This window comes from Argopecten irradians, chromosome 6 (genome assembly GCF_041381155.1).
Source record: "Argopecten irradians isolate NY chromosome 6, Ai_NY, whole genome shotgun sequence".
NCBI classification, from domain to species: Eukaryota; Metazoa; Mollusca; class Bivalvia; order Pectinida; family Pectinidae; genus Argopecten; species Argopecten irradians.
Genome location: NC_091139.1, coordinates 16,942,578 through 16,969,867, shown reverse-complemented (window position 1 = coordinate 16,969,867; position 27,290 = coordinate 16,942,578). Strand labels below are relative to the sequence as shown.

At 33.4% G+C, this 27,290-nt stretch overlaps 1 protein-coding gene and 1 non-coding gene across 6 annotated transcripts; one reads left to right on the top strand and one right to left on the bottom strand.

The window, feature by feature from the left end:
* Positions 1 to 227: 227 nt before the first annotated feature.
* Positions 228 to 26,307, bottom strand: LOC138325175 (dynein axonemal intermediate chain 3-like). Of its 5 annotated transcripts, none has more exons than XM_069270656.1 (26): positions 26,222 to 26,307; positions 25,084 to 25,164; positions 24,644 to 24,770; positions 24,167 to 24,247; positions 23,462 to 23,646; positions 22,489 to 22,593; positions 21,891 to 22,040; positions 20,072 to 20,230; positions 19,252 to 19,409; positions 18,417 to 18,528; positions 17,996 to 18,074; positions 17,527 to 17,651; positions 16,691 to 16,864; positions 16,109 to 16,162; positions 14,116 to 14,238; positions 13,386 to 13,459; positions 11,027 to 11,171; positions 10,476 to 10,560; positions 9,720 to 9,853; positions 6,371 to 6,434; positions 5,910 to 6,040; positions 5,659 to 5,685; positions 2,656 to 2,860; positions 2,280 to 2,371; positions 1,842 to 1,964; positions 228 to 375 (listed from the first exon to the last, which is right to left on the bottom strand). In XM_069270656.1, the coding sequence occupies exons 2-26, from the start codon at positions 25,153 to 25,155 to the stop codon at positions 235 to 237; spliced, it is 2,925 nt and encodes a 974-aa protein (XP_069126757.1). In that variant the 5' UTR covers positions 25,156 to 25,164; positions 26,222 to 26,307; the 3' UTR covers positions 228 to 234. The 5 variants fall into 5 exon arrangements, with proteins under 5 accessions (XP_069126757.1, XP_069126759.1, XP_069126758.1 ...); XM_069270658.1 differs by lacking the exon at positions 16,109 to 16,162 and adding an exon at positions 15,891 to 15,917; XM_069270657.1 differs by lacking the exon at positions 5,659 to 5,685.
* A 193-nt stretch (positions 26,308 to 26,500) lies between these two features.
* On the top strand, positions 26,501 to 26,572 carry Trnac-gca (transfer RNA cysteine (anticodon GCA)). The gene has a single exon. It is a non-coding gene; the product is annotated as a tRNA-Cys (tRNA).
* The last annotated feature ends 718 nt before the right edge of the window (positions 26,573 to 27,290 follow it).

Genomic DNA, 27,290 nt, shown 5'->3' with positions numbered 1-27,290 from the left:
AAATATCATTTGTCAGCGGTGGAGCATCTTTAAAGTGAGATGATGTTGTAGAAGCTCATATAACATCAACATAAAGGTTTTATGAATAATGTGTACATATTGAAATTAAATAAAATTGGTTCAAGACAATTTTGCATGTTTCTTGAGGCCAAAATTTATCCCATAATTGCTCATATAGCTTTCCTAGAAAATCTGTTGTAGGAAAGTCCTTTTTTTAGTTCATTCTCTTTAAGATCATGTTTCTGGAAGGGGTTCGTCATCGTCCTTGAGCCCTAATTCTCTCAGGAATGTGTTTTCCTCATCAAGGTAGGCGGCGTATTCTTGTTTCTGACGGTATTCAATCTCCTCTTCTGTAAGTTGAACATTTGGTGCAATCTAAAAGACAACAAATTGTGTCAGTAACTGTATTCAACAGTGACAAATAAAAAGAAGCCAAACATCACTGTATCAGTCTGCAAACTTCTTTCACACAGTTTCTGACAAAACGCTTTTAGAATTGTACGGAATTAGTTTACAGACGAACTTTCCAAGATCAATCAATGATTTAAACTTACTGGGTATATACCAGGTAAATGTGTATATACACATTATGTACCCCTAGACCATACAGACTGTATAGATCTGATAGACCGCTAGACATTACACTAGGTGCACATGGTCAAGACTCCTACACAATGTAGATTCCTAGACCTTATAGAATCCTAGACCTTGTAGAATCCTAGACCTTGTAGAATCCTAGACCTTACAGAATCCTAGACCTTACAGAATCCTAGACCTTTATAGAATCCTAGACCTTATAGAATCCTAGACCTTTTAGAAACCTAGACCTTATAGAAACATAGACCTTACAGAATCCTAGACCTTGTAGAAACCTAGACCTTATAGAAACATAGACCTTACAGAATCCTAGACCTTGTAGAAACCTAGACCTTATGGAATCCTAAACCTTATAAACCTAAACCTTATAGAAACCTAAACCTTACAGAATCCTAGACCTTACAGAATCCTAGACCTTATAGAATCCTAGACCTTATAGAAACCTAGACCTTACAGAATCCTAGACCTTATAGAATCCTAGACCTTATAGAATCCTAGACCTTACAGAATCCTAGACCTTACAGAATCCTAGACCTTATAGAATCCTAGACCTTATAGAATCCTAGACCTTATAGAATCCTAGACCTTTTAGAAACCTAGACCTTATAGAAACCTAGACCTTACAGAATCCTAGACCTTATAGAATCCTAGACCTTTTAGAAACCTAGACCTTAAAGAATCCTAGACCTTTTAGAAACCTAGACCTTATGGAATCCTACACCACATACAAATACAATAGAGAAGAAACTCTGTAACCCTAGATTACAAGACCCAACGGAAACTTAGACCTTCTAGAGACAATACTACTTGACTTCAATGACTATATAACCTAGGCCAGAGTGGCTGAGTGGTTACCAAGCCCTCCATCTCTGGATCATGGGTTAAATCCCATGTTGCCAGGCTTTGACTGCAGATTCGCCAGGTTTTTTGCTCCAGGTACTCTGGCTCTCTTCTACCTACTAAACTTTGGCAATCAATAAATCGAAACAAGTCACTCTCAAACCTTGTAAAATTCTAGACATCATGGTTTCCTAGATCATACAATTTCTTAAAATCGCACTGATTTCTCCAAATATTGCCCAAATCTCATTCATGCCATCGACTCAAAGACCTTATAAACTTCTGAGAGTACTTTGACAGGAAAGAGATTCATTCTTAGATGTGGAAAATTAAATCAAAATACATTATTTCACCAACAAATCTTTTTGTACATTCTTTAGAAATGTATTAAGATATGTACTGACCCCCATTTTCCGTTTATGCTCTTGCTCCAGTTCTCTCTTTTCGATCTCCCTGAAGTCCCATCGTGACACAACAAAGGCACGTCTTTTCACTTCACGTTCAAAGTAATTAGATATTCCAGTGTACTGCAACGGAAAGCAAAATATGAAATTCTATCTCAGAGACACTGAAGTAACATTTTCTTTGTGAAACACAACACTGAATAACCTGATATAATAACCCAAAAGAATTATCTATATTATGGTTTATAGTACTATAAATTAGCATTTTAAATTTACTGATCCGAATCTGTAAGCAATTATTTACTTTTGTGTCAAAATAAAAAATGAATCAAGAACCAATTGTATCCTTAAATAATTATTTAATTAAATTCCACCTCTGTATTTAGTAAAGCAGTTATTTTCAGTGAGTAATTCTGTATTATGTGCTAGACTTTTTACCTCATTAGCTGTGGGCTGTCTCAGACTCCATGGAATTTCTAAAATATGAAGTGTACCAGCATTGTCTCCCACCGCCATCAAGTGCTGCTTCTCTGTAGTGAAGATAGTAATGTTTAACTAATCAGTTAGAATTAATAGTTGGACTAGCAATCTGCTACATTGTTAAATATAATGAATACCAAAATGTGTCAAGTACATGTATTGATATGGTACAAACTGTTGTTATGACATTATAAACAAAATGGAGGGACATATGAAAAGATATGTGTAATGATTAGCAATGATTTTGATTTATATAGCTTCTCTTTTAATTGAAAACGTCTAGATTCTAGATTTGCCAATGCCTAGCGCCAACAAAACCAGCTAATATACTCACGTGACACAGGGAATGGGTAGAGAGAGGTGATGGGTACCGGTGACACATTCTGTGTCATACATGGCTCGTGTGTTTTGTCCAACAGATCCCATACATCCACGCTACCATCAACCTTGGCTATGTAGAACACGCCCGGCCGCGACGGAGACCAATGTCCTGCACTTAATTTGACAGTGCTGGCAGCTGATTGGAGGATTGGACCGCTCTGTTTATATAAAATAGGTCAGTTGGAATCAATGAATCAAAAGCTTTGTTATACATGTAATTCTATTTTGTGTGCAGTCAAATGATTTCACTATATTTAAAAGAAACTACAGTAAAACACGGTTATAAAGAGTCTCTAACATCTAACAAAATCACTTTGTTATAAACATAGTTCATTATACACTTTTAGAATCTTTTAGAACATTGACAGGAACTGAAGTTAATACATTACAACCATGAATTGGTTTGTTATAAACGTGTTTTACTGTAATAAGTTTTGAATTTTGATGAAAGGGTACACATTTTGAATTATAATAAAAGCTAAGTAAAATACAAGCCGTAAATGAAAATCAAACTTCCATTGAAATCAATTTTTTTTTTAATTCATCATAACTTCCTTCATCTTCTACATTCAAATGAATTTGGGAAAAATAAATAGTTTGGTACTTTTATCCACATTCCAAACTTTCAATTTTGACTACCGTAATTGAAGCACTTATTGGTACCTAAATATCCGAGTTATTCATCTAGTAAAATCTATCAAAATCAAATAACTTTGATTGTAAAACAGATAGTAGCCTATATTCACTTGCACTACCACACCATAGCAATTTTCCGGTTTAAATAACACACACATACTAGTAACCTTACATTTAAGTTTCTAGTTTAAATAACACACACATACTACCTTACATTTAAGTTTCTAGTTTAAATAACACACATTTATTCTATTTACCTTCATTAATTCAATTTACCTTCATTAATTCAAGAAAAATACATAGAGCAATCATGACTATCAGGTATTTTATCATAAGCAATGACTAGCCCCTTATATGTTGTATAGCTACTGTACTGAGTGTTTGGATCTTATTGATTAAGTTAATTACAGTACAGGACAAACGTTTTGTGGTAACAAATCAAATCACACAAGTGTTGTGTTGAGGATAAATCAAAGGTGATTCAAATTTTGTTCTTTTAAATATTCAATCAATTTTTGTTTTTCATTGCCTCTAACAAGGATAAAATTACTCATGCAGTATTTGAAATAAGATTATTGTTTATTTCATAAAAAAATTGAGCAAAGTTTGAAACTTTTAGGTATGGATCAAGAAACTCTGCTTTAAAGGATATAGATCTGTAAATAGTTGTATTTTTAGCAGAACTAAAAATACTTTTTATCATGTAACTGTCAAAGTGGAATTATTTGCCACTTGGAAATTTTCGCTAATTTTGCTTTTATCAAAGATGCTCCACCGCTGACAAATGGTAGTTTTTTCACTATCTAAAATAGGAACAGACTATTTAGTATTTTTCTTCAGTTACAAAAGTTACTTACTTTACACAATTACCACCATTGAAAAGTTTGAGCTTCTAATTTTACTTCAAGTTCAAGGTATGAAAAATAATTAATTGCATCCCGAAAAAATTCGGTGGCACTATACCCTATTTGGAATGGAGTACTGATTGCGTATGCATCAAAGGCAAACTAAATTATCATGTATTATTTTCTGTGTTAATTACACATATATATACACGATTGAACACGAATTATTGTTCAAAGGATGAATATCATTTATGCTCTGTCGGCGGTGGAGCATTTTTAAAACTTTGTGAATACATGTATAGCATTGAACAAGTTCCATATACAAATAATTAGACTGTAGACGTACTGAATGAAAATAATCACACAGCAAACTGTTTGAAAGGATTAACTTACCAAGTGTTCTGAATAAATGTACACTTTTTGTTTATATCCAATTTTGTTAAAATCTATTGATATGTTCCTAAGAAGAAGCCTTTGACATACTTTGTTATAATTGTTTCTCAGCCTTAAACTGAAATATTCCAAATCTACATGATGTAACCTAAATAATCAACAACTGAGCTTTTTCTACTATAAAATCCAGGACAATTATATATACATGTCCAGTCCTACATTAATTTTCATTTAAGCACTCTAGACCTCTAGTGGCTAACAAATTTACAATAATTTTTCATATATTTAGCTTTCCCTCAACTAGATAAAGCAGGTACAGTACCAATTAGGTCCCTATTGAGATACTGTGAGCTAGCACAACTAGATACAACTGAAGCATATGACTCAAAACTTGCAAAATCAATTCGCTGTGAAAAGGTTGTTATAGGTATGAAAACACAAAATTAAATCTACAGTATGTTGAATCCATATTTTCATTCCGAATTAAAGATAATATTCAAGGTACATTTGTAAGTGAAGTTGAGACCTAGAAAAGGGAGGGGGCAGTTTTTGGGTTGGATATTGTAACATATTTTCTCGGTCAATCAACATTTCCACAAAAGGTTACAGTTACACCTATTATGAGTCAAGGAAGTAAAATCAACAGTTATTTTCCAAATAACACTGGATCCTTATAGACATAAGTCTGCAGGATACAAATTACTTAAAAGTAATAAATATAGAAGAAGTAATTATAATAGTTACACCTATTACTGACATCAATACTGATGCTATGCAAGAAATGCATTTATTTCATAAACAGATTCAAAGCAACTGAAATTCTAAATATTTACTCTAATTTTGTAATAGAAGTCACCCTAGTCATTTATGAATATTAAGGAATGTTTCACAACAGTTGTTATAGTTAGTTACATTGAAATATTAAGACTATAGTGCAAATCTGTTAATTACTGAAACCAAAATCTTCATCCATTAGAATTATTTCCACTCCAAATCATCGTCTGTGAAATCAACATTTTATCAATCATCACACCATTAAAATCTAGCTGTAAACAGACTGTTGATGCCGTCATCATACTTACATTCCTCTTGGCCTCATTGGGATCAACCTGCAGTACCCCACACATAAATATCGCATAAAGTCATGTTTACATAAAATAATTCCCTCATTGGTGATCAGAATAATGCTTTCATCAACATCAATCAGTAATGTTATTAACATTTCGTATGAATTTTCTGATAAGAAATGTGCATTCTAATTTCTAAGTAAATATGATGTGCATGTATACAGTTCTAGACATGTGACAAAAAAGAAGAGATTGAATGTTCTTACATTGACCGTTTCCTTCCATAATGTGAAGGTCCACCCTCCGATACACAAGACTACATCCTTGAAGAATGGCGAGCGCTGTAATGTGTTGACAGGTCCATCATGTATGGCATGATAGAAGTCCGGCTTTGGTGCTGATGACAGAAAGGACGTATACAGAATGTTTAACTTAAAAGCAACAAATAATGTAGAAAATCATAGGCTCAATAAGCTCAATGCCACTTTGTTTCCACAGCATAGACAGATGGCCACCTTTCAATCAAACCATCCGGATATCTCACATGCCTTTTCATTTTGTATTGTGTATGCTACGACATTTGTTACAATGCATAGGTACACATGTATTTACATGCATGAGGCAAGTTTTGTTAACCAGATTTTATTTTCTTTAAACTCAAGTTCAAAACCATTACTTTATAATTGGTGATGTATAATATTAATGTTATAGAAATGAGAAGACTTACTTTGAATCTTTCCTGTGTCTTGATCTTTCTGTGGCATCCAGTCGACGTACACAATCTCACCGTCCTAAAGTTTAGGTGAGAATAAAAGATAACCTCAAAATACACAAAACTTCCACTCTATCTCTTCTTCTATTATAATATAACCATTAAAATAACTTATATCAGTCAAAACACCATAAATAAAAAGCTCAATGCAAAACTTCCACTTATCTGTTCTATCTTCAAGCCTATCACCACTGTAAAAAATACCCATCCTCTGTGTAACTTTAAGCAGCTGACCGTAATATATCACCTTTACAAACCAGTCACATGACCTTCACTAATTCCTTCTTTCAATTGAATAACTTATTTTTCAAAGCACCAAAAAATCACTTGTCATAATTATAGTACATTATTTCTACGAAAACTGATATTTTCATCTACCAACAGTATTGTTGTCTCTTACAAATAAATTGTGACTCTGAAGTAAATAATTAAACATTAAAATACCTTGACTTGAAACTCCTCTAATTCCCCTACTGTCCTTAAACTTGTCAGAATCGATGTTCACCCATTAGACAAGTACTGTGATTTTCAAAATTTATATTCATCTGTCACTAAGCAATACAACTTTCATTTAGTGATACCCTGAACTATTCAGATACTGTGAACTGATATTCCCAATACTACCAAGTAAAACAAACTATTGTTGTTACTGTTTTCACTGATTGTAATAATACAAAGACGCCTTCAATGTTAAATATAGTAGTTCTAATGAGAGAAATCAACTTTATATCACTCTTATTAGGATCTGTAATTGTATATATGTTATATGGAAGAATACAAGAATTCCATTACATTCACTTCATTTTCTGTTTAGTACCAACAAAACACAAGAAATGTTACAATGAAAGAATTTTTTAGTTAAACATGCCTTCTTCACTAAATGTTTTGACACAAATATAAGTTACTGTAACAAATATTTACACATAACTAGTAAACAATGGTCCCAACACCTTTACCTTAATAAGTCATTACATTATCAACAGATATGACTGAAGAAATACATAATTGTCTCATACAATGTTAAAAGTCTATAGAAGCTTAGTGCATGTGTTAAAGGTCATGCACAATACCATGCAATGTTAATGGAGAGAGACATTGCCATGCCATTGTTATGTATTTAAACACATCATGCAATATTAATAGAACAATATTAATAACAATATTAATACAACACCATTAAATATTAATGGAGTAAAACAACACCATGCAAATCTAATGGAGAGAGACACACTATCAAACATTAATGCAATCAAACAAACATGCAATGTTAACAGAGAGACTGCAAAGAATAATCACAATAACAAATAATATCCGATACTATGACATCAACATGCAGTGATGAGGTGGCAATGAGACACGATGACATGGTGACAGACATACCTACGTGATCTACATTCTGTGTATAGGTATCTACCATAAATATACACAGGTATATCTCACTTCATAGAATACATATCTGGTTCCCACTAAAATCTAGTGGTAAGGGGGGATAACTGTTTATAAGGGGAGATAACTGATAAATAGGTAGAAAAGGGAGATAATTAATACCTGGTGAGCAGGGGAGATGACGTATAAAGAAACGGGTGAGCAGGGGAAATAAATAATAAATATTTAGAAGGGAAGATAACTAGTAGTTGTGGGTGGGAACAGATTAGAAAGGGAGATAACTGATAAAACTACTAGTAGGAAAGAGGACTAAAGGGTTTGGGCAAAAAAATATCAGCAGGGGAGATAACTGATAAATATGCGGATAGGTGGAGAAAATTTGTGGACATGGGTATAAACTACGTATACAGGTAAATAATCAAGGTAATTAGGTGATTGGGGAGGTACATAATGATAGTAGGAGTGAACAAGTAAATACAAAACAGGTGATTAATAGGACAAAAATGTATTGACTGCAAGTTTAGTATCTACTCCATGTATGTAATATAGATAATGTTTTGTCATAGTAATTCAACAGGTGGAAGGAGTTTAGCCTGCCTTACAGAAGACATATTAAAGCTTTAAAAAAATTCAAAAATAAAAGAAGTTTTCATATGATGCTGTTAAGGAATACAATGAAATAATATTTAAATAGCAAAAGCAGATTCTACCAATGTGCATATAATATTATGTATTTGGTGTATAAAATACAAGAGATGGTGCTTTTTTAGTAGAAATTGAAAAGCATTCAGTTTGAAATCAAAGACAGGAGGTGTAGGATTGACTGAACCAGATATGCAGTTCTATAAAGCAGATTTGTATACAGGCACTGCAGCTTGAGCTAGCACACAAAAACACATAGTATAACATTCCCAAACCAACTATTATAGGGACCTAGTCACAAAACAGCACTACCAACTACAGGCTAATATCAGTTTGTGACGATTTTCTGTATCTTATTTGAAAAAACAAAAACTGATCCTCTATTGTAAAATATTTCAATTTATTTCAGAAACTAATGTGAATCAATGAAAATTCAGAATGTTTCTTATTTTGTTTTTCTTCACACTACCATTATTTCAACATTTTTAAGATATAAATTTTGCTGAAGGGTATTACAAAATGTATCTTTCTTACCTCATTGTTTAGCTTATTACAGTTCAAGTTTAAAAAAACACCTTATGAACATTTCATGCTAAGAAGGAAATCTAATTATAAAAAAATGGGTTTGATGTAAACATCCACAAAGCAAAAAGCTTAATTTCAATTTCTTGTCATTTAGAAAACATCAAAATTGAATTCAAAATACTTTAGATTCTATTGGCTACTGTATTACATACCATGACATGGTGTTACTTATGACTGTTAGTTATGATGGAAGACAATTTTGAAAAAAATGTCACAAACAAAGGAAAAACAGAGCTGGTTTGGGAAATGTTATGGCTAAAAAAATCATCATATCTTTCAGAAAATACTAACAGAACAAAATCCAATACAGGTTGTTCAATTCACACTGGTGATGATAGTGTAAAATAACATTTCGTGCAGCAGAAATTTTCAGCCAAACACAAAGTAGTGCTCTGTATATACCCTGTGGGTGTATACGAATGTGCGTCAGGAAGACAGACAAACAAACGGATAAATAAGGCAAATAGCTATAGACAGAATGACAAGTGTGTCGTGCATGCACACAGCACACAGGTGCTGCACAAGACAGAAATAGAAGACTACAGAGAATCCAGACTCATCAACAATTTGTGCTATTCCTAGGCATCACGCCTTGCTCTAGAGCGAGGGGTGTGGCCAATAGTGAGGGTCAGAGGCCCCTCCCCCAGCCCTTGGGGTAGGGCTTGACCCGTGTGACCTTGAGGACAAGTACCTCTGTGCCAACATAGAAATGAGTCTTGACACTCTGCAGTGTTCTCTTGTCCTTGCCAGACCCTGGCTTTGTGTAATAGCCACCGCCCATGGCGGCCTCCTTCGATAGATCAGTGCCGTCTGTGGCTTTGCCTACTGTAAAGTATAACACATAGAATGTTAAAATATTTTAACAACAGACAGAACTATGAAATAATATCAAGGAGTTTCAATTTGCATTGGAACATGTTATCTATTGTTGAACTTCACACATTATCTATAGTCAAATAAGCATTTTACATTACATAACTTGATATCGTCAATGTTTTATGAGCTACAAATTACCCGGTAAAGAGCAGGAATAAGCAAGATGTTGTTGGCATAATCTGCTATCAAGTAAAACTGCTGTAGTTTAGTATATATCACTTCTAGACCAATATACCATGGCATCATGATGGTTTGTTACTGACGCTCAGGATTAAAATAGCTGCCTTCAGCAGTTTTTCAACTTTACAATGTAATATTATATATATAACTTTTGTTTCCATTTCACTCGAGATATCAGTAAACTCATGTTAGAAAGTTTTGCAGTCAATTTTAAGGTATTCTTCAAAGACCGCAGATTTGGGATTAAATCAATAGTGGGATCATAGCAATAGTTTTACAGGGGGAAATTATTAAATTCTAAATGTCTCAAAATACATTCGCTCAAGTTTAAAAAATAAAATTAACCAGTGGTCGTTATATGGGAGTATGCTAACATGTTTATGATACTTACATGTTCCTCTATCTCCCTGTCTTTCCTGAATTGTGAACTTAGTGGGACTATGGTCACCACCAGGCTCAGATTTATGTAGAGCCACCTAAAACATAGAAAATAAAACTCATGAAAATATGTGCACACTAATGCTGCAGAACAGAAACTTTATTTATTCAGACCAATGAATTCAGGATTTTGTATAATATTCAGTAAGACCAATAGGTATTATACACTAGCACCCTGTAAACGTTCTTATTTCAGGATTTATTGGATCTTTTTAAGTTTGTTCTTTCTTTTTGACGTAAAAACAATATCTTTAAGTTGTCACTAATAGGTAATGGTTTGAAATTATGACACTAGGGTCTTTGAGGTTGGTTTAACAAAGATCAACTTAGTAATTACAATGTTAGTTTTTTTTTTTTAATTCTGAGAATTTATTTATTTATTATTTATTTGATTGAAGTTTTCAAATATTAACAGCGGCTTGAATATCAATAGTAATCTGATTCTCTTAAAACTGTACAATTTCAATGGATCATCCATGAAATAATACATTAAACACATCTGACCTTAAGAATGGGCTTCCAGGAGAGGTCAAGGTGTTTGAATGTGTTAGGGACCCCGATAGGGTTTTTGGGGCCTTTGTCTGTCTCTTTGGCGGTAATGAGTTGTCCTGGACCCTTAACAGGCCGTGTGTCCCATACCAGTACACAGCTATAAAACAAAGGCAAAATATTGACACGCAAAGAAGTGAGATATATTACATTACTAAATAGAAACACAAAACACAAAAAATTTACGCATTTATTTCCAGAAATTTTGAGCATTTGAAATGTAAATATCATAAATTTGGTTACAATCCATGCAGAACTCTAGGACAAGTAGTGATTTATAGGATTTACCTCTATTTCCCCTATTGGACCACGCCCCTCCTGCCCCCTTGGGGTCAGAGCCAAAATTTATACAAGTTCTGTTCCCCTTCCCCCCAGGATGTTTGTGGCCAAATTTGGTAACAATCCATGCAGAACTCTAGGACAAGTAGTGATTTATAGGATTTACCTCTATTTCCTCTATTGTGCCCTGCCCCTCCTGCCCCCGGGGGGTCAGAACCAAAATTTAAACAAACTCACTTCTTATTCTCCCAAGGATGTTTGTGGCCAAATTTGGTTACAATCCATGTAGAACTCTAGGACAAGTAGTGATTTATAGCATTTACCTCTATTTCCTCTATTGTGCCCTGCCCCTCCTGCCCCTAGGGGGTCAGAGCCAAAATTAAAACAAGTTCTGTTCCCCTTCCCCCAAGGATGTTTGTGGCCAAATTTGGTTGCAATCCATGTAGAACTCTAGGACAAGTAGCGATTTATAGGATTTACCTCTATTACCCCTTTTGGGCCCCACCCCTCCTGCCCCAGGGGGGTCAGAGCCAAAATTTATACAAGTTCTGTTCCCTTTCCACCAAGGATATTTGTGGCAAAATTTGGTTACAATCCATGCAGAACTTTAGGACAAGTAGTGATTTATAGGATTTACCTCTATTTCCGCTATTGGACCACGCCCCTCCTGCCCCCTTGGGGTCAGAGCCAAAATTTATACAAGTTCTGTTCCCCTTCCCCCAGGATGTTTGTGGCCAAATTCGGTAACAATCCATGCAGAACTCTAGGACAAGTAGCGATTTCTAGCATTTACCTCTATTTCCTCTATTGTGCCCTGCCCCTCCTGCCCCCGGGGGGTCAGAGCCAAAATTTATACAAGTTCTGTTCCCCTTCCCCCAAGGATGTTTGTGGCCAAATTTGGTTACAATCCATGTAGAACTCTAGGACAAGAAGCGATTTATAGGATTTACCTCTATTACCCCTATTGGGCCCCAGCCCTCCTGCCCCAGGGGGGTCAGAGCCAAAATTTATACAAGTTCTGTTCCCCTTCCCCCAAGGATGTTTGTGGCCAAATTTGGTTACAAACTATGCAGAACTCTAGGACAAGTAGCGATTTATAGGATTTACCTCTATTCCCCTATTGGACCACGCCCCTCCTGCCCCCGAAGGGTCAGAGCCAAAATTTATACAAGTTCTGTTCCCCTTCCCCCAAGGATGTTTGTGGCCAAATTTGGTTACAAACTATGCAGAACTCTAGGACAAGTAGTGATTTATAGGATTTACCTCTATTTCCTCTATTGTGCCCTGCCCCTCCTGCCCCCGGGGCGTCAGAGCCAAAATTTAAACAAACTCAGTTCTTATTCTCCCAAGGATGTTTGTGGCCAAATTTGGTTACAATCCATGTAGAACTCTAGGACAAGTAGCGATTTATAGTATTTACCTCTATTTCCCCTATTGTGCCCTGCCCCTCCTGCCCCTAGGGGGTCAGAGCCAAAATTAATACAAGTTCTGTTCCCCTTCCCCCAAGGATGTTTGTGGCCAAATTTGGTTGCAATCCATGTAGAACTCTAGGACAAGTAGCGATTTATAAGATTTACCTCTATTACCCCTATTGGGCCCCACCCCTCCTGCCCCAGGGGGGTCAGAGCCAAAATTTATACAAGTTCTGTTCCCTTTCCACCAAGGATATTTGTGGCAAAATTTGGTTACAATCCATGCAGAACTTTAGGACAAGTAGTGATTTATAGCATTTACCTCTATTTCCCCCATTGGGCCCCGCCCCTCCTGCTCCAGGGGGGTCAGGGTCACCATTTATGTAAAATCTGATCCCCTTCCCCTAAGGAAGTTTCTGACCAAATTTTGTTAAAATCCATGCAGTACTTTATGACAAGTGGCGATTTAAAGGAAATGTTGACGGACGGACGACGGACGCCGCGCCATGGCAAAAGCTCACCGGCCCTTTGGGCCAGGTGAGCTAACAAAAACTGACTTTGAAATAAAAAGTTTCGGGTAAAAAGTGTTTTAAAAAGTTTTTTTTTTTTTTTTCTTAACTTACTAATCTGTGGCACAAGACATGATTTGACAAGCTTGTAAACTCTTGTTTTCCTGAGGCACTCCCATCCTATTTAACTGTTCAAAAGAAACAACATCATCCCAATAGTGGTACATACACCAGAAAATGATACATGTATCAATAACTTTAGAAATCATAAATTCAAATATACATGTAGTTCATCAATAGGAAAAAATGTAAAGTTACTGTATAGTCACTTATCATATATATACAATGTACCACAACATGAAGGAGCATTATATCTCTTACACCTACACGTGAAATACTGGAAAAGGCAATACACTCATACATGGATATGAAGGATAGGGATATTCTACCCTCGGGATCACAAAATGTAAAACCCTCGGCAAGCCTTTTTTTTTAATTTTTTTTATTTTACATTTGTGAGACTCGGGTTAGAATATCCCTATCCTTCATATTCACACATAAAAGAGTCATACAGTATTATGCATGATGTAACAATTAAGTTTTATATTTGTAGGACTGTACAGACTAATATATCTTTCTGAAAGGTTACTCTTGGTAAATATGTATCAAGATCCCAGATCTGTAGGTGCACTGCTTATAACATCTAATTATATCTCGGAAAGAACTGTATAAACTCCAATCACAAGCAAAGCCAAATGCTCGGTTTCCATGATGCATGACCATTTCTCCTTGACTGGTCAGTCAGATGATGGGAGTGGTCAGTTCCCATGATGGTCAGACTTACCTCCATGTGGTCTGGGACCCACTGTATATCTGTAATGGCTGCTCTGTGACTGTTTTCTATACTAGATACTGCACAGTATCGTACCACAGGTGTCTTCAGTGCATTAGGGTCCTCAAAACCAGGCTATAATAAAACAAGCAAATAACTGTTAATTCAACAACTTTATCATGTAGTATTACTGACAGAAATGTTCTTACAGTTCAAGAAAAAAAGTTATTCAAAATTTTTAAAAACATTGGTAAATCTTTTGTTGAATGGGGACTTTAAGTCATATTTTTACCCTACCGGTATTTATTAGAAACAAAAGATGTTAGTCCAGTTATCATGCTTGTTTGCTAGCATTACTGTTATTTTTTACCATATGAAATAGGCTTTATCATGTTGAATTTTGCTATTTACTTTAATACATATGTAGATGTGCATGTAGGTTCAAAGTATTCATAGAATAACAATATGGTAGACATTTCTTACAATCAACCAATTTGAACTGTGCAACCAAATACCAGAACAAGAAAAGGAAAAAAAAACCCACTAAAATATATAACTAGTGGAATCTCTTCAATCTTATCAGTCTCCAATATACCCATGTCTACCTTTGTTTTGTTTTATTTTAAATTTTTTCCTTCCACCTCAATCTACATTCTCAAGTTAATTACCCCTTTCCAAAAGATGATGCCACAGAAATATTTGTACAGAAAGGAAAACACCCTTTAAACTCATATCATGATTCTATATCTAAATCAACTTCATCCTCTAAATTGTAAATATAACTACCAGCAGGAATTGGTTTTATATCAAATTTTGACATGCAATGGTGTGTTGAAACATACATTGCGCTAGTGTGCACCATTAGTTATGTAGGTACCAGGTAGTCCAATGTATTGGACAATAAATCATATATGATACACACTAATGTATACCAAAAAAAATCTGACAACCAATTCTTTAGTTAATATATCAGCTCTTGTCATATTATACAGGCTGTTGATTTAGATCAGCCATCTTGTCTGATCAGTGATTGATTGTTACATCATTTTCTGTGAGAATAGTGTCATTAATAGTGAGGAAATGAACAAAATTCATTCCGCACAGGGAAATCAGGTAAAAATCAATACTGGCTCCATAGAATACTGCAATTTAAAATCATCCTATACATGTATAATGAAAATAGTCTACTATAGTGACAGGAAAAATGTGCTGAAATAAATAAATCTCAAGGAGATAATATTTGATATATTACCGGTAATATAAATCTTTTATAAAGAAGCTTAAATTTCTTTTGTATGAAAGTATTTGTTATTACATAGTAAATGGATATTCATTTATAAGAAGTATTATAGAGCTGGTTTTATCTCACAATTGTGACATTCAGGATAGAACAAGTTTCTCTGGAATATGTATATCATATATTATAATGTCTATAATATTTACAGGCATTTAAGTTTATATGTTTTGACAAAACTCAAAGCAACTTTCTTTTATTTTTTCTGAATGAGACAACCATAAAATCAAAGGATGGTATACAGCATTAAATCAATTTTAATATGTAAATATATCAGGTATTTTCAATTTTTTAACAGATAATAATAAATTCTGCATGCATATTTCCCCGTTAAGTATCTGATAATACCAATCATATTTTCCTCAGTTTATTTGCCAACTCAAGTCAACTTTGTGATCCTTTAAGATTTGTGTAAATGAAAAATACGAAACATAACTGAAACAAAATGTTGTTCATATGAAATTAATTCAACTGAACTTATAAACAATTTTACCGGCTTGAAAATGGCTTCTCCTTCTTTCTGAAATAAAATTCTCTCAGAGTTAAAGAATCAATCTAATAAAACTATAAATGGAAATCATCATAACAAGAATGTACCTTGCACCGAATTACTAAAGAAGAATTGTAAATAGTGTAGAGTACTGCATCTCTAAATCAATTGCTAAGTTGTGTGTAAGTAAAACCTTATCCATTAATCATCATGAGATTTACCTGTAACAGTCCCTCATTCCGAAACGTTAATCTTTTATCAGGAGATGGCGGTAGCTCAAATCAAATACACAAAACTGATGAATTCATGTGGGGATACTAATGGCATTCAAGATTTTTTCTTACAGATATGTTTTTAAAAATATTTTGATAGCAAACCTTCAATTAATATACTGAAGAATATTGTTACATTAAAAATTAAATGTACCATTTACACTAACTTTAGAACTATCCAAGGAAGAAATTTGAAATTGATTAACACATTTTCATTATATTGCATATTTTAACAGCTTTGGTAAAACTAAATTAATTGTATCAAATTACACTATATCAGTAGCCATTTAAGTATTGCTTGTTTTTGAGGTATTTGAAGTATTTGTAACCCTTGAAGTATAGTAACACCTGAACTATTTTGGCAAATCTGAAGTATCGGTAACTACTGCAGTATTGGTAACACTTGAAGTTTTGGTAACCTCTGAAGTACTGGTAACCCCAGAAGAATTGGTAGCGGCTGAAGCATCAGTAAAACCTAGATTATCTGAGGTGCCCCTATATTTTTAAGCACATTTTCCATTATTTACTCACCAGGACGTTAGACTTTTTGTTTCTGTTGCTGCCTCGCTGTTGCTTCAGTCTGTCTGCATGAGCTGAAATGTCCCATAATACCACTTGGCCATTATAACAACCTCCACATATTATGTTCGGGTCAGAAGGACTAAACTGGAAACTGTAGATGTCATCTGGAGCTTCTAGTAACAGCTGGAAATCAAGGAGCAGAGGTGTGACTTCGAGCACTATGACAAAAAACTTCTGTGGCATTAACTTTATCTATCAATATACAATTGAACGTCTTTGAATCAACTCAAATACTTTTTTATCATTTGTAACTTTTTGTTCTTATATTCACAACATTTGAAGTAAATTCAACCGAAATTCTCTGATAACTTGAAGTATTACCATGTTTCCATCTACTTTAAGCTAATGAGATTTATACTGAAGACACCATAATCTTTACTCACCACTAGTTTCTAGAATAGTAAAATCAACACTAATATTTGACTTTATAATTTTTGTCTTTGAAACAGGACTGATTATGATTTCTAAGTTTTAAACTAGGGGGAGATAATCTAGTATTAGAATTCTGCTGAAAAAATCTTATCATTAAAATAAGGTCTGATGGCCAGTTTACAATATTTGAACAGATTTCACATTTGAGAACTTTAATTAAACAGTGATAATTGATAATAATTCTTGTTGTTAAGTGAAAAAAGTTAAAATGAGTTTTTCCACGTTCACCTAATCTGGTTCAGTTTAATCATACTGACCATGTTAGATTTTTTAACATTTATAGGTTACAAACCATACATTAACAGTGTATAGTAAATGTTCCATATGAACAGTGTATGGTGACTGATCCATACCTGGGGATGTATGGGGTCTGTAAAACTCCAGATGAGAATCAGAGATGGTGTCATAATGACTTTAGCACAGTTATCTATCCTCTCATCAAAACTCAGCTTCTCCGCCACGGCCACAGCAACCACACCTAAAGGTCAAGTTTAAAGGTTAAGGTTTACGGTCAATGTTTGAAATTACAAACAAGACAGTGATAATCTGCAGTAATTATATACATATGTGTAATTGATATCATCTAAACATTATGTATCTATGTAAAGTGCAGACCAATCCTTGACATTTTTCACATGCTCAATATTCTTACAAGGGTAATTACAAACTGTAGTTAGATATTAAGTTATTAGAAAGAATGAGTGAAAGTAAAAATCCAAGATCCCAGAACCAGAAAAAAAGCTATTCTATATAAAGGGATGAGCTAACATCACAAATGGATACCAAAGTGTTTGTAACTCAGAATGACTCTGAAGACTATACCTTTAATGGTAGGATGCCATTGTATGGCTGTGATTGTCCTGTCTTTGCTGAACTGAAGATCTGTAAATGACTGGTACTCCTGAAATATGTAATTTAAATAACTTGATTAGTTAAATGATATTTCAATTTGGTTTCAAATTTAAAGAGATAATTCGCCATATAATCAAAATCCAACAAGTGTTCATTTTAATTTTAACATGCTACATAAAATAACTAGCTGGAATTATCTCAGAATTTAGATCATCATAAAATCTGTAAATAACAAGATGCACATTCGCTAAATGTTTGGTACAATGACAGAGATAAGGTCAAAGAAATCAGCACAACCATACACACAAGGATTTTTCTTATCTTCTATATATATATATATATTTTTAAAATTTCTAATAGCTTACAGATTGCTATTCCTTCTCATAAATACCTTAAGGTGATTATCTGCTTTGTTCCCAAAGGATCCATCAGCGTCCCCTAAATGTAGCCAGTCGATAAAGAAAACATCCATAATCTCATTCTGCTGTAGGGCAAGCTCAAACCTGAACAAGAATACAAAAAAGCATAAAAAAAGCAATTCACAGATTTAAATAAAAACAACAAAAAACATTTACACTGTGCCCCATTGGATCTTTTTTTTTCAATTTTGATACTTAAAGGCCCACTGACTTTCCGAAACGGTTTTAATTTTTAAAATGGTAATGTTAAATGAGATCGATAATTTTGTAGAGTCGCAAAAGTTATAATTAGCTTACCGTTAATACTACACTCATCATCATCTTCTGAAAACTTAATTTAAATAAATTAAAACATTATTTTTCCATAGGTCGTCTTATATTTCCTGCCGTCGTCCTAAATACTGTGCAGTAGTTGACCAGACGGCAAAACATGCAGAAATGCATCTTTGCAGTTATAATATCTTATGCAGGAAATCTTGCATTTGTTTGGTGTTGTTACCTCATATTAGGCCATCAATATGTATTTTCTTATGTTATTAATGTTTTCAAGAAACTTTTCAATTTTACTCCGGAAAGGTAGTTGGCCTTTAAGTTAGGTGATTGAATTGACAAAATTTTATTCAATGAATTCTGTTTGCAGGAACATCAAGTCATTAATGACAGATTGTACAGAAAATCATTTAAGATTTTACCATTTATAATTAGTAACCGGCAGTTATTGAAAAGCTATCCCAAAATTGATATCAATATTAAGAAAGTTTAATGCTCAAATTTTAACTTAACAATTTTAAAGCTAAAATAGTTTACCTTGGAACCATATCTTTTGTGAACGTTTGCAGGTCATTTGATTTTTCTACTGTTTCCTTTTCTTTGTCTGAGAATTCCCTAGGGTAGTACTGTGTGTTGGCATTCCTTGGGTAACGCCAGTCAGTGTTAGTTCCTTGTTCTGTAAGCTCAGGTACAGCCTAAAACATGGGATTGGGTAAACACAACTTACAATGACAAATTTAGAGATTATGTCCGAATTCTTACTGTAAATGAAAAGAGATGAGAGCCCAAAGTTGATACTGATTAGAGAAGAAAACAATCTTAAAGGAGGTCAGTCTTACACTCAACAGTAGTAGAGGTTAATTTAATTAATTTTCCTGTGGAAAAAAGGGCTTGTTTCTTTTGGTAGTATTAACAATTACAGTTAAATCTGTGCAAAGACACACCATAAGGGACAGCAGACAAAAATGTGTCTATAGGGGTTGCCAAATTATCTCAAAATAATCAACAATATATAACTGATACATGTATATTACAATATATGCTTTATTATTATGGATATAAAAATTATGCAAATGCAATTAGATTAAGATACATATGTACATAGTTATTTTGAATTTTATTATCTAAAGTTATCAAGGAATAATAGTTTGGAATAAATATCAATTTTAAGGGTTGAAGAATTAAAAAAAAAATATTGGTGAATTCATAATTTCAAAATCTTTGTTAATATCAGCAACAAGAATCTAAATTATGCAGTTTAAGAAAAATATTATCAAAAATATACTATACATAAATGCATGTTTTTGTGTAAGTTATTTTTAATTACAATGCAGTAAAACTTTATGTAATTTCATACCTGAATGCTTTTGTCCAATTCTACTTTCTTTAGCTCAAAAGTGCGGTCCTCATATGCTGTACATTCAACATAGGCATCTTTGGCATCTGCTACATTTCGGTCTTGAAAATTACAAGGGGCACCAAATTCCTTTCTGATACGTCGGGCGGATATCTTAATCTGTAGAATTCACACAACAAAATGTATCGCTGTTCAACTTCTAGGGTAAAACTACTGTAAAAATTGTCTATCAGAGTAACTGTAGTATATGTACACATGTATGGAAACAATAAGCATATATTGGTATTGAATTCTTCAAATGTTGGTATTCAGTAGACTTCAAGAATTATAAGAGAGAGAGAATATCAAAATACGGACTTGCCAACAGTGTCTGAAATATTTTAATTATCACTAAATCTCAGCCTGTTAGGTTACTGCAACATGTCTTTATTTGTAAAGTTTCAAACCAGGGGGAGACAATTAATCTATTTTTTATTACAATTCAGGCATGGGGTAATCGTAATCGTGTAATCGTAATCGATTGTAATTAATTACATTTTCTCAAGTAATCGACAGTAATCAGTAATCGAAGGCTATTTCGATTACTTGTAATCGTAATCGTAATCGATTACAGTAAAAATTTACTGTGTAATCGTAATTACATTTCGATTACTTTTCAATTACATTATACCTATTATGAAGTTGAATTTAGCAGCCAGTATACTAAGTTTAGAAAGTGTAAAGTTCAACTTGTCTGCTGTAGTTCAACTAAAACTGAAGATAGATGTAACAGTGTTTAGTATTGGTCTATAAAAATCTTTTATAATTAGTTTTCTGATGAACTGTAAGGCTCAAAGAAATAAAGAATACAAACAAATTTTCTATACAGGTACACTTTATAGCTAATTTGAAGTTTCACCAGTGTGCCCATGGGCATAAGAGCATATTGTATTAAACAATGGAAAGCATTGTTTTCATAAAAGTCAACTCAACAGGCATTGACTAAGATCAATTCAGTTTTTTCAGGGAGTATGTCCTCAGATTTCCAATGATCTTGTTGTTTTAGGAAACAATGAGAAGTCAATTAATTCTGTTTGATATTCCCAGTAACTGTTCTCTTTACCTGTACAGTCAACCAAGATTTATCTGTTTAGCTCAGAAGCATAAGTCACATTTAAAAAAAAAATCCTTAAATTATATACTTAATTCATTTTTATATATTTAACATGCATTGCATTGTAAATGAAAATTATAAATATAAGAAAACATACACTGCTACAGATTTCCGCTTTCTCACTAGAAGAATCAAGAATTAGATTTCAGGTTTAAAATATCTACTTGTTGTGTTATAAAGCATGATGTGGGACAGGTGTAAACTTGAAACTAAATTAAGAGTTTAACTAATTCCAATGAAACTATATATTTTATATAAATATAACTGGTCTTGGAATGCTATCAAATCGTAAAAAGGAAAAATTGAAAATATTGTGATAGAAGATAAAATTTAATAAATCAACTAAATATGTAATCGAATGTAATTGAAAGTAATTTCAATTACTTTTTGTAAAGTAATCGATTGTAATCGATTACAGGTCAATGGTACCTGTAATCGATTATTAATCGATTACAGCATTTTCTCCCAAGTAATCGATTATTAATTAATTACATTTTGAAGTAATTGTGCCCATGCCTGATTACAATTCAGATGTTTAAATCTTACCGGACAACAACTTAATGGTCTGCAGAAGGTCTAATCAAAATACTTTAAATTTCATTCAAGGAAAAACGCTATTTTGAAATTAACAACTAGCACTGAGTATGTAAAAGAAATCAAACGTACCCGTCGCCGATTTTCTACAACATTTTCTTCCTTGATCTCCTTTTCACTGCCATGTGATACCCAGTCCTTGGACTCAGGAGGGATGTATTTGTACACAACTTCCTCTTCTTTTTCTCCACCTTCACCACCTTCTCCTTCAGGTCCAAAGGGCTGGACAAACAAAAGATACACACTTTACTACTTATACAAAACTTAAATTTACAGAGAGATATACCAAAAGTAGTAGCAGGGTTTTAACCAATTAACTGAATGTTTCATAAAATTTGGATCCACACACATCTTTATCAGTTGCTGTATCTACTCCAGAATTATCCATCCAAAAGGAACAGGAGACACTTCATGTGTGGTGTGGGTAAATCCCCATTTTTTTTCTTGTGTTAGATCCGACCTCTCCCATATAGATCATTTTGAAACGACCTTAACTTGGTTTCAAATTAATCAAAACCTTAAACATTTCATTGATATGTCATTATATCTTTAAGTACCAGTAGAAACGCAATTTGTAAGATGCAAAGGGATGCATGTTATATGAATGTATTTGATAATGATGAATTCAGTATTTGCCTGAACATCTGTTATTTCTGCTTGAAAAACTTACATTGAGAATTTTTTCCTTGGCGTCCTCTGTAACAGCTATGTAGAAATTTTGTCCAAACTTGAAATCAGGATCGTACACAATGACGATCTCATCTGAAGGGAAATCCTGTAACATAAGACATCCAACCAAATCTTAAATATGTGTAAATCAAATGCCTCATTCTGTGTTTGTATATATCAGAGTTATCTGCCCTTGTGGGTAGGTATTGATTGTGATGTCATGTGTTTGTGAGCATTACGTCATACTTTTTGGAGAAAATGACGTGAATTGTGCTCACAAAATAATGACATAACAATCGATACCTACCCGCAAGGGAGCTAACTCCGTAATATACAAAGACGGAATATAAATTCAATATAAATTACTTGACATATGTTTATAAGGATCCATTGTTATCTGATATTACCTTTACCCATGTATCAAACGCTGTTGTCACAACACAATTTGTATGTATAATTTGAAATATATGTATATGCATAACTTTAAAATACAAGAGAATGTTTTGAATTACAAAATGGCACATTAAACCAATCAATTTCACGTTTTTATGCTCAGCGACTTTTTTACACTAGTTTCAATTTCCGATATAAAGTAATTTGGTTCTAATTAACCTATGATCATAACAATGTGTCATGTGAGACAATGTGAGATTGAGTTTTGCAGTACCTTATTGCTCATGTAATACTGTACACTAAATTTAATTACATATGAATTTGGTAATATTATAACTCGATTCAGTTGACTTCTAAAAGTTTTTTAACCAAAATTTCTGTTTATAAAAAACTCCATATATCTCAATAGATTAGGTATCAATAAAAAAGCTACTTCGAAAATGTTCTTTAAAACTTTTAGTTAATGTTCATTAGCCAATGTTTGGATTCATCATAATAACTACATGTTACAGCAGTTATTTAAATTTACAGAGTGGTGCTATTTTTCAATTATAACATTCCTGACTTTATCATGATTTTACCTGCACTTCCTGTTTGACGGGATGGAAATCGCACACAGCTGCTCGGTTACGGAAATCCTCCATAATATCAGCCTTCATGATGACTTTTATGGGGTTTTCCTCCGTCACATCCGTGTCACACACACAGCTGAAGATTTCTTGGGATTTTGCAGACATAAACAATGGAACACATCCCTCTGGCAGACCTTCATAACATAGACCAAGTAATTCATGAAAAGACACAATGAAGACTCAAAATTAGAAATCTCTTTAAGGCATATGTGTCCTGAGTAACTCCATATGAATTAAGAACATGATGGGACAAATATGGGTGACAGACTGACACTGTATCATTCATGACATTGAAAAGTAGAACATTTCAAAGACAGTCAGATGGATCAGGGCATCCAGTTGACCCTTGACTTTTAGCAAATTAAGAAGTCAAATCACAATTTTTCAGAAATTTGAAGGGTTAAAAACATATGACAAATAGACACATACTTCAAACTTGAGAGTCAAACCTGTTTTTTGTTAGTCAAAAACATACTCTCGAGGATCTACTGCATGAATGCCCTGCTGGACTTTGTCTTGTAAGAAAAATATTGAGAATGGATCAATACTTCACATATTAAAACTTCACAAGTGAAAAATTAAAGTGGTGGATGTTGGCTTTTAATACCCAACCTTTACCATGACATTTAAGTTTATTATTATTGAGTAGCGAACCTTCTTCCTCTTCCTCGGTTTCCCCGGTTGGATCTGGCGTAGGAGCCTTGACATCCTCTTTGGTCTTTGACTTTGCATTTCCTGAGGAAAAAATATTTTTCTTAATTAAGAATTTTATAAATAATAAGCACGATAAAGGAAAAATATTGATTAAGAAATTCTATGAAAATTGCATGGTGTTGGTCCTTCGACTGATCATGGATAAGGATTTGAATTACGCCATCCCCCATATATATTTATATCCTATTCATGCATAGCAAACGAAAAGGACCCCTATTTTTTTCTGAAAATCCATTCATATTATACAGAGGGGTCCCATTTTGTCAGTAAAGGGCACCAGTTATGGAACACTCAATGCAAATCCTGGGGATATCTCAACCTGGTTGTTACTACTTGGCTGATCACCATCACGGGCATGATGAGCACTTGCCTTCTAAAATTGTATAAATAAGTCCCTGTTAAATCTATGAACCCTACCTTTAGGTGTTGATCTCCCCTTTTCAGCAGCTCCTTTATTTCCCTTGCTGGGAGTTCCTGACCTTTTCCCACTTCCTGGCTTTGCTTTTCCACTCACAGGAGTCTTCTTTCCTCCCTGGGCAGTATCCTTCAAATATGCACATAACCAAAATTATACAAAGTAACAGCAGAACTGTATATTAGTTCTTTAAGAATGCATGTATACGACAACAAATACACCAGTTTTTTTAATATTATTTCATTAATTTACTGACAAATTTCTTCATAATTATAATATTTTTTCAAAGAAAGACATATTTAAGGTTATAAAGGAAATTTAATTGATAGTAGTGTACTACTATTCCAGAATCATTCAATTTTTGCTGACAGGTAACCGGACACTAATACTTGATTAGTATTAATGGAAAGGTGGTGGTACAATTATCTTTTCATTTCCTCACTTTTTCTTTTTCATCCTGTTTTGCTGTTTCCTTTTCCTTATCGGAAACTTCTTTCTTCTCTGGTTCCGACATCTTTTATGGCTGTTAAAATCAAATTTTTGTATACATTAATATAGGTGTATATAAATCTGCCCTATGCTAGGCTAGAGAGGTTTTATGTAAATGATTAATTTTCATTTTAATCGATAGTGTAGAAATTGTCTTTTAGATTTTAAATGATGACAGATGAATAGTAGTTATCCGTTATAAGTGTTTATTTGTGGCACATGTACAGTGTGTACTGTATCAACAATATGATGATTTCTATATATTTTTTTTATTTATTAGGCAAAATAAATCAACATAAAATGAACTGTTGTACATATATATCTCAAAGTGAAATTCAGAGAAAGATATTTTAAACAGTTAACACAATATTAAATGAACAAAGATACAAAAGTCAGCACATCAATTTGATATTAAACATTCCCTTGCACACGTTTTCAAGCTAGTTTAACCAAGAAATGTAGCCTATATCAACGTTATGACATATGTCAGACTGTACAAATGTCGGTGCACAGCAGTTTCTGTCAAATCAAAATAATATATAGTATAAATAGACTGTATGTAAAAAAACTATATACTATATATATATAGTATAAAGGAGTATTTTTGTATATATTTATACTATATTAATATATATCTATTCTATTATCGTCTGTAATTATCCCCTCCTCACGGCTCTGCGCATAACCCAAAGCAACATAATCGTCGGCTACGACGGAGTGGTCTTCCCACAAGAAGAAGACAGAACGTCAAACTTTTGTGGTTGGTGACAAGATTGATTTGTATACAGATAGAGTATAGGATTAAAAGTTGACATGTGAATGCTCACTATGAACTAATCAACTGTACAAATGTGAAAAAAATCCCACGACTATTAAGTTCTGAAATGTATACAACAACTATGCTGTTCTGTTGAAAAAAAAAACGTTTCTCATTTCATGTCGTCCCGATTTTTTTACTCGCTAGATTGCCGACGAATGTGTCATTCATTGGTATAGAATCGGAAACATTGAAATTGTAACTTATTCGAGTATGCGATTTTTGTCCATTTTCACTTTTCAATTTATCACAACCGAATTATTATTGACATTACCATGCGTTTAGTAGTCAGACAACACCATTTGTTTATGTGCTTGCAGCCATCTTGAAGTAGCCCGGATGTACGCTAGCACGTTGCCGATGACAACAGCCAGGTCGGTGCTCGTTTTTCAATGTTAGTTCTAAATTGATGTCATTATATGTATTAAAATGTTAACAGTAAAGTACAAATTCAGATATTTGTATCAGCACCAAATTATAAAATCAACAAATCTAACTATAAGTCAGATTTTATATTTATATACAAATAGTTTTACGTATGTATAGTATGAAGGGGGATATAGCTCAGTGGTAGAGCATTCGACTGCAGATCGAGAGGTCCCTGGTTCGAACCCGGGTGTCCCCTCATTTTTTTTTAATTTTTATAGTTTATCCTTTCTCGATGTCTCATACAAATAAACTTCTCAATACTGTTAATTGTGCCAAAGACTGAATTACATAAATATAAATAATTTAATAACTCATTGATATGTTTATTGCATTTTATATTAGTTTCCTTTGTCTATTAGTTTCCTTTGTCATCTTTTATTTTCTATTGTTAATTCTATATCATGTGCCCTTTTTTGTTTTTATTTGTCACGATAAAGAGATGGTCTTCCTTCAAAATCTATTTTGTCTTTACGGTTATGATTACATCTCTGCCCCATAAACTCACAAGAATATATTTGTTTTCAGGAATGGCATTACATTATGAAATGAATGCCATCACTCCCATTTTTTCTACTTTAAATTCTTTTTGAACTGTTCAATGGGTTCTTTCCAGTGTCAAACAGTGCATATTAACACAAATTATGATTTTACACTCCATAATGCAATGGAATTTTTGCTAGAGGAAAAAAATACAATGTAATTATTAGTACCTTTGACCTTTACGTAAATGACTCCTTTAGGCTTGTTCAATAGATGCTGAACCATGAAAAGTTCATTCACAGAAGCAGTTTGCTATAAATTGCTACTGAATCATTGTACCGACTGGATAAAATAAAGAGAAATAACTCTCAAACACCAGCAGATTATAAACACTCTTCACACATATAAAGACTAGGTATTAGACAAAGAGTATA